We start from the raw sequence: 6,874 nt of genomic DNA, 5'->3' as shown, positions 1-6,874 counted from the left end.
AACACCGCCATCATCCTCATCATCATCAGCAGCAGCAGCAGCACAAGCAGCAGCAGCAGCAACAGCAGCAGGAGCGGCAGCAGCAGCAGCAGCAGCGGCAGCAGCAGCAGCAGGAGCAAAACCATGAAAACAAGACCATCAGCAGCAGCAGCAACAACAGGAGCAGCAGCAGCAACAACAGCAGCAGCAGCAGCAACAACAGCAGCAGCAGCAGCAACAACAGCAGCAGCAGCAACAACAGCAGCAGCAGCAGCAGCAGCAGCAACAGCAGCAGCAGCAGGAGGAATAAGAAGAAGAAGAAAAAAGTAAAATACCTTTCTATTGCATCTATAATATTTTTTTTTAATGTTGCTGTTGTTGCTGCTGCAGCATCGAGTGTATGAACAGCAAAATCAGCAGCAGCAGACAGCAGCAAGCTGTTGGGGTGCAGCAAGTCAACTAAATCCAACCCCAAACGCCTACACAATAAAAAAAAAACATAAACTATATTCTACTCTTGCTGCTGCTGCTGCTGCTGCAGGTGGTGGCGGTGGTGGTGGTGGTGGTGATGGTGGTGGTGGTGGTGCTGCTGGTGCTGGTGCTGGTGCTGGTGGTGGTGGTGGTGGTGCTGCTGCTGCTGCTGCAGCTGCTGGTGCTGGTGCTGCTGCTGCTGGTGCTGGTGATGCTGCTGCTGCTGCTGCTGCTGCTGCTTCTTCTACTGCTGCTATTTCTACTTCTCCTGCAACAGCAGCAGCAGCAGCAGCAGCAGCAACAGCAGCAGCAGCACCACCACCACCACCAGCCGCATCACCAGCAGCAGCAGCAGCAGCATCACCAGCAGCATCACCAGCACCAGCAGCAGCAGCAGCAGCAGCAGCAGCGTGTGGTTGGTGTGTATATTTACGCTGCTTGTTTGTGTGTGAGGGGTTGCTGGTGCTTGTGGTGTCTAGACACCTCACACAAAAACCAGGGCCGCCAGAATATGTGTCTGCACACACAAACATGAAAAACTATAAATACAGCTAGCTAGCTAGCTAGCTAGCTAGCTGGGGTAGAGGTGAACAGATAGCTAGCTAGCTAGCTAGCTAGATAGCTAGATAGCTAGCTAGCTAGCTAGCTAGATCAGGTAGGGATGGCCAGATGCCTCAGGCTGAGGAGGACAGCTAGCTCAGCGAGCTACAAGTAAGCAGCTGCAACCGCTAGCTAGCTGTTATAGCTAGCTAGCTATTGTGGCTAGCTAGCTGCTTGCTTTCGGTAGCTAGCTGCTTGCTCTGGCTAGCTAGCTTGTATAGCTAGCTATCTGTTATAGCTAGCTAGCCAGGTATCTGCTTCTTGTAGCTAGCTATCTGTTATAGCTAGCTAGCTAGCTGCCTGGTATAGCTAGCTAGCTGTTGTGGCTAGCTAGCTAGATGTTAGTAGTGGCTAGCTAGCTAGCTGTTGTGGCTAGCTAGCTAGCTGTTGTGGTTAGCTAGCTAGCTGTTGTGGCTAGCTAGCTAGCTGTTAGTAGTGGCTAGCTAACTCAGCGAGCAAAGCGAAGGTCTCGTCAAAGTCCAGCGGCCGCTCCCTTGAAAAGTAAGCCTGCAGCAGCAGCAGCAGCAGCAGCAGCAGCAGCAGCAGCAGCAACAGCAGCAGCAGCAGCAGCAGCAGCAGCAGCAGCAGGAGGAAGAGAAGGTTGATATGGCTCTAGGGCAGTGGGAGCAGTAGACTCTGTTTATATGCTGCTGCATCTTTAGTTTGCTGCTGAAACTACTCTTGTGCTGCTGCTGCTGCTGCTGTTGCTGTTGCTGCTGCTGCTGCTGCTGCTGCTGCTGCTGCTGCTGCTGCTATACTTTGTGCTGGTGCTGGTGCTGCTGCTGCTGGTGTCTTTGCTGCTGCTGCTGCTGCTGCTGCTGCAGTCTGTGGGGAGATGCCGTGTGTCTATGCCTTTCTGTTTCTCTTCTTTTTTCTCTTTCTCTGTCTCCCTCTCTCTCTCCTTTTATTAATTTATTTATATTTATTTAATTATATTTATTTAATTATATTTATTTATTTATATTTATTTATTTGTATTTATTTATTTATTTATATTTATTTATATTTATTTATTTATTTATATTTATTTATTTATATATTTCTTACCGGCCCCTGCTGCAGCAATTCCTTGAAGGCGTGGCCGACCTCATGCGCCAGCACCTTCAGCTGTACACAAACCCTAAACCCTAAACCCTAAACCCTAAACCCTAAACTCTAAACCCTAAACCATAAACCCTAAACCCTAGACCCTCGATGGTAAAAGAAACAGTAGATGCAAGTGTGTGTATGTGTGTGCTTTTGGTGTATTGTGCAGAGTTTGGGGGTTGCTTCGTCTCCAAGGGTTTAGGGTTTAGGGTTTAGGGTTTGAGGGTTTAGGGTTTAGGGTTTTTTAGGGTTTAGGGTTTAGGGTTTGCGTACTTCTTGTACATCTAGGAGTCTACCTTGAAAGGGTTTAGGGGGGAGGAGCTGAGCGTGCACAGCGCTGTGGCCTGTGGCGAGGGTTATATGATGAGGGTTTAGGGTTTGAGGGTTTAGATTAGGGTTTAGGGTTTTGAGGGTTTGCGTGAGAGAGAGAGGGAAAAAAGGGTGTATATATAAAAACCCTAAAAACGATTCAGCTGTATGTACACCCCAATTACTATAACCCCCTAAACCCTCACGCAAATCCTTAAACCCTAAACCCCAAACCCTCTTACTGCTGCTGTTGCTGCTGCTGCTGCTTCTTGCTGCTGCAGCAGATGCAGCAGCAGCTGCAGCAGCAGCAGCAGCAGCAGCATCTGCTGCAGCAGCAGCAGGCGCAGCAGACAACTCATCATACACCGCATACACCTGGCTCAAATAAGAGAAACCCGAAAACGACCTACACACACAAACCCTAAACCCTAAACCCTAAACCCTAAACCCCAAACCCTAAACCCTAAACCCTAAACCCCAAACCCTAAACCCTAAACCCTAATTAATGTTGTTTCAGCTGCATCTATCAGCGGCGAGTTCAACAAGAAACCCTAACCAACACACCAAAACCAAGGGTTTAGGGTTTAGGGTTTAGGGTTTAGGGTTTAGGGTTTGTATACCTCCCAAACCCTCGCCAGGGTTTATCTATAAGGGGCTGCAGCCGAAGACAAAGAGCAGCAGCAAGCTGCTGCAGCAGCAACTCAACTGCTGCTGCTTCACTAAACCACGCTGCTGCATCTAACTCATTCAAACCGCGACCGTACGCCTAAACACATAAACCCTAAACCCTAAACCCTAAACCCTTATAAACCCTCGTAAGCCCTTATAAACCCTTGTAAACCCTCATAAACCCTAATAAAAACGTATAAACCCTACTAAACCCTCACAAACACCAATCAACAGCAATCGCTCCCTACAAACCCCTTAAACCCTAATAAACACTAATAAACCCTAAACCCTAAACCCTTATAAACCCTAATAAACACATATAAACCCCAATAAACCCTAAAAAAAAAAAANAAAAAAAAAAAATAAAATAAAATATAAACCCTAACAAAAAATGTAAACCCTCATAAACCCTAATACAAAAAGGATTACCCGCATTGCTGCCGCAAGCCACTGGTCTGCAGTAAGCCGCCCCCCTTTCTGCTGCTGCTGCTGCTGCTGCAGCTGCTGCTGCTGCTGTCGTAGAGCCTTCTGCAGCTGCGGCGGCGCCTGTGCTGCTGCTGCATGCGCAATCTGCTGCAGCAGCAACGGGGTGTCTCGCCAGCTGTCTCCTTCTGCTGTTTGTCTTTTTATTTTCATTTCCCCCCAGCAGCTGTATCCGCAGCTTCTAGCTAGCTGCTGCCGCTGCTGCAGCAGCAGCAGCAGCTGCTGCAGCAACTCCTCCTCTTTGTTTTTATAAGTTAAGTCCCTCTTCTCTATCCATTGATCTACCAGGCTTCTTGTTGCTGCTGAGGGTTTAGGGTTTACTAGGGTTTGGTGCTGCGAGGGTTTAGGGTTTTCGAGGGTTTGGTGCTGCGAGGGTTTAGGGTTTACTAGGGTTTGCTGCTGCGAGGGTTTAGGGTTTAGGGTTTGCAGCAGCGCGAGGACGAGCTCATAGTTTGTTTCTTTTAGTGTTATCTCTATTTCTTCTTTTTTATTTTTTTTATTTTTTTTATTTTTTTTATTTTTTTTATTTTTATTAAATAAACGCAGCAACGCTAAACCACCAACACAATTCAAGTCAGCACAAGGAACATACAAACGCCTGCACACACAAACCCTAAACCCTAAACCCTAAACCCTAAACCCTAGTAAACCCTTATAAACCCTTATACACCCTCATACACCTCTCTACACCCCAATAAATAATAATAAACCCCAATAAACCCTAATAAACCCCAATAAACCCTAATACACAATAATAAACCCTAATAAACAATAGTAGGAAAGTCATAAACAACAATAAAGAACCCTAAACCCTAAACCCTAAACCCTAAAATAAACAAACCCTCGATCCCCTTATATATAAAAACAACACAGCAGCCGACAGAAAAAAAGCAAAGAAAACACCCAGCAGTATATCAGGGTTTAGGGTTTAGGGTTTAGGGTTTAGGGTTTACTGTCTGTTTATAGCCTTCGCAACAGCGCGGCGGAATTTGCTGCTGCAGTCATCGACTTGTTGCTGCTCTTCCGCTGTGAGACCCCGGCACGCAGCAGCAGCAGNTTGCTGCTGCAGTCATCGACTTGTTGCTGCTCTTCCGCTGTGAGACCCCGGCACGCAGCAGCAGCAGCAGCAGCAGCAGCAGCAGCAGCAGGAGGTGTTGCTGCTGCTGCTGTTCCTTTCTCCTGCTGCAGCACCCGCTGCTGCTGCTGCTGCTGCTGCTGCAGCAGCAGAGCAGCAAGCTTGTCTTCTAGCTGCTGCAGCGGACGCAGCCCGAAGGTGGTGGTTATATATGAGGGTTTTATGCTGCAGCAATACAGCAGCCGCTGCTGCAGCTCCAGCACACGCTGCAGCAGATATTCTATATACTCTTGCTGCTCCTGCTGCTGCTGCTGCTGCTGCTCCTGCTGCTGCTGCTGCTGCTGCTGCTGTTGCTGCTGCTGCTGCTGCTGCTGCTGCTGCAGGCAGCAACGCACAGCAGCACAGAGGGCCCTAGAGGCCCTCACTGCTGATACCCAATTGAAGTCGTAGGGGAGGAAGGGGCCCCCAAGGAATACATCTCTTCTCCGAGCAGCATCTGCTGCTGCTGCTGCTGCTGCTGCTGCTGCTGCTGCTGCTGCTGCTGCTGCTGCTGCTGCTGCTGGTGCTTGTGGTGGTTCGTTTGGATGGCGGCGGTAGTGCTGCTGCTGCTGTTGCTGCTGTTGCTGCTTCGATGCAGCAAACTGCTGCGGTGTTAGCACACCAGCAGCAGCAGCAGGACATCCTTTTGCTGCTGCTGCTGCTGCTGCTGCTGCTGGTGACAGCAGCAGCAGCGGCTGGCGGCCCTGCAGAAGACCCCATACACCATGCAGCACCAAATACAGATGCTCCCTCACACCCATCCTTTCTGCTGCTGCTGCTGCTGCTGCTGCTGCTGCTGCTGTTGCTGCTGCTGCTGTCGGCGTTGTTAACAGCAGCCAGATGAAGCAGCAGCAGCAGCAACTGCTGCTGCTGCTGATTGGTGTGCAGCAGCAGCAGCAGCTCTAGGGTTTGCTTGGGGGCCCCCGAGTCTCTGGGGGCCCCCCTTGGGGTGTATAAGGATAGAGGCAGCAGCAGCAGCAGCAGCAGCAGCAGAAGAACTAGCAACAGTACAATAATAAAATAAACAATATTAATAAATAAAAAATAAAAAAAGAAAAAAAAATAAACAAAAAAAAGAAAAAAAAAAAAGGAGAAAGGGGGGCCCCCCAACCACCGCTCGCCGCCCCCGCAGCCGCCAGGGGGGGCCCCCTACAGATAAATTATTTTTGTTTGTATTATATAATTTATTTATTTATTTATTTATTAAATTTATTTTATTTATTTATTTATTTATTTTGGGGGTTTTAGTGAGAAGAAACGAACCAACAACCCCGCGTATACTCCCCCTATAGACCCCCGCCACAAACAACAGATAGAGAGGGTTTAGGGTTTAGGGTTTAGGGTTTAGGGTTTAGGGGACTCTTTATCAGCTGCTGCACACGAAGTGGGCCTCTGAAGGTGTTGCTGCTGCTGCGAAGGAGACAGCAGCAACAGCAACAGCAGCAGCAGCAGCAGCAGCAGCAGCAGCAGCAGTATCGGCAGCAGCTACAGCAGCAGCAGTAGTACCAGCAGCAGCAACAGCAGCTACAACACTAGCAACAGCAACATCAATAACTGCAGCAGCAGCAACTCGCAGACACTGCAATAGCAGCAACGCGAGTAGCAGCAGCAGCAGCATTAGCAGCAGCAGCAACAGCAGCAGCAGCAGCAGCAGCAGCAGCAGCAGCAGCAGCAGCAGCCAAATGGGAGAGCTGTGTTAAGGATGGATGAGGATTCCCCTTCCGACCCTCCTGCTGCTGCAGCAGCAGAAGCAGCAGCAGCAGCAGTACCAGCAGCAGCAGCAGCAGCAGTACCAGCAGCAGCAGCAGTACCAGCAGCAGCAGCAGCAGCAGCAGCAGCAGCAGCAAAAGATGCATCATCTCCTCATCAGCCTCCCCTCCGTGGACGCGCAAAGATAATAGCCCTCGCCAAAGCAGCAGCAGCAGCAGCAGCAGCAGCAGCAGACTCATCACCCTCTTCCTCCTCCTCCTCTTCCTCATCAGAAGCAGCAACAGCAGCAACAGCAGCAGCAGCAGCAGCAGCAGCAACAAACAAAGCTAGTGTTTCTATACAACCTGAGCTGCTGACACCAGCAGGGGCCCTGGGGGGCCGCCTGCTGCCGCTTGCTTCGCTCAGCTGCGACGAGGGGCTGCTAGAGAACGAGATTGCTGCTTTTCTTCTCGA

General features: G+C 49.8%; 4 protein-coding genes across 4 annotated transcripts in view; 2 read left to right on the top strand and 2 right to left on the bottom strand.

The window, feature by feature from the left end:
• The window catches only part of EMH_0012480 (uncharacterized protein), a gene marked incomplete at both ends in the record, with an annotated part of 2,781 nt that extends 1,098 nt beyond the window's left edge, over positions 1-1,683 (top strand). Inside the window, 3 exons of the mRNA XM_013499541.1 lie at positions 30-305; positions 521-869; positions 1,553-1,683. Of these exons, the coding sequence (XP_013354995.1) occupies positions 30-305; positions 521-869; positions 1,553-1,683 (756 nt within the window). The remainder of the gene's footprint in view (positions 1-29; positions 306-520; positions 870-1,552) is intronic.
• A 42-nt stretch (positions 1,684-1,725) lies between these two features.
• EMH_0012460 (uncharacterized protein) lies at positions 1,726-3,750 on the bottom strand (the record flags this gene model as incomplete). The annotated part of the gene is made up of 5 exons (XM_013499540.1): positions 1,726-1,875; positions 2,098-2,157; positions 2,680-2,851; positions 3,075-3,211; positions 3,544-3,750. The coding sequence occupies 5 exons, from the start codon at positions 3,748-3,750 to the stop codon at positions 1,726-1,728; spliced, it is 726 nt and encodes a 241-aa protein (XP_013354994.1).
• An 807-nt stretch (positions 3,751-4,557) lies between these two features.
• EMH_0012450 (uncharacterized protein) lies at positions 4,558-5,472 on the bottom strand (the record flags this gene model as incomplete). The annotated part of the gene is given in 2 exon segments (XM_013499539.1): positions 4,558-4,653; positions 4,657-5,472. Coding segments are annotated over 2 exon segments (912 nt in total).
• Positions 5,473-6,413: 941 nt separating this feature from the next.
• The window catches only part of EMH_0012440 (uncharacterized protein), a gene marked incomplete at both ends in the record, with an annotated part of 594 nt that continues 133 nt past the window's right edge, over positions 6,414-6,874 (top strand). The window contains one exon of the mRNA XM_013499538.1: positions 6,414-6,874. Coding sequence (XP_013354992.1) covers positions 6,414-6,874 — 461 coding nt within the window.

Source organism: Eimeria mitis, genomic scaffold, assembly GCF_000499745.2.
Source record: "Eimeria mitis Houghton genomic scaffold, Emh_scaff442, whole genome shotgun sequence".
Lineage (NCBI taxonomy): Eukaryota > Apicomplexa > Conoidasida > Eucoccidiorida > Eimeriidae > Eimeria > Eimeria mitis.
The sequence above is the reverse complement of the archived record's forward strand: the minus strand, read 5'-3'. Positions and strand labels throughout refer to the sequence as shown.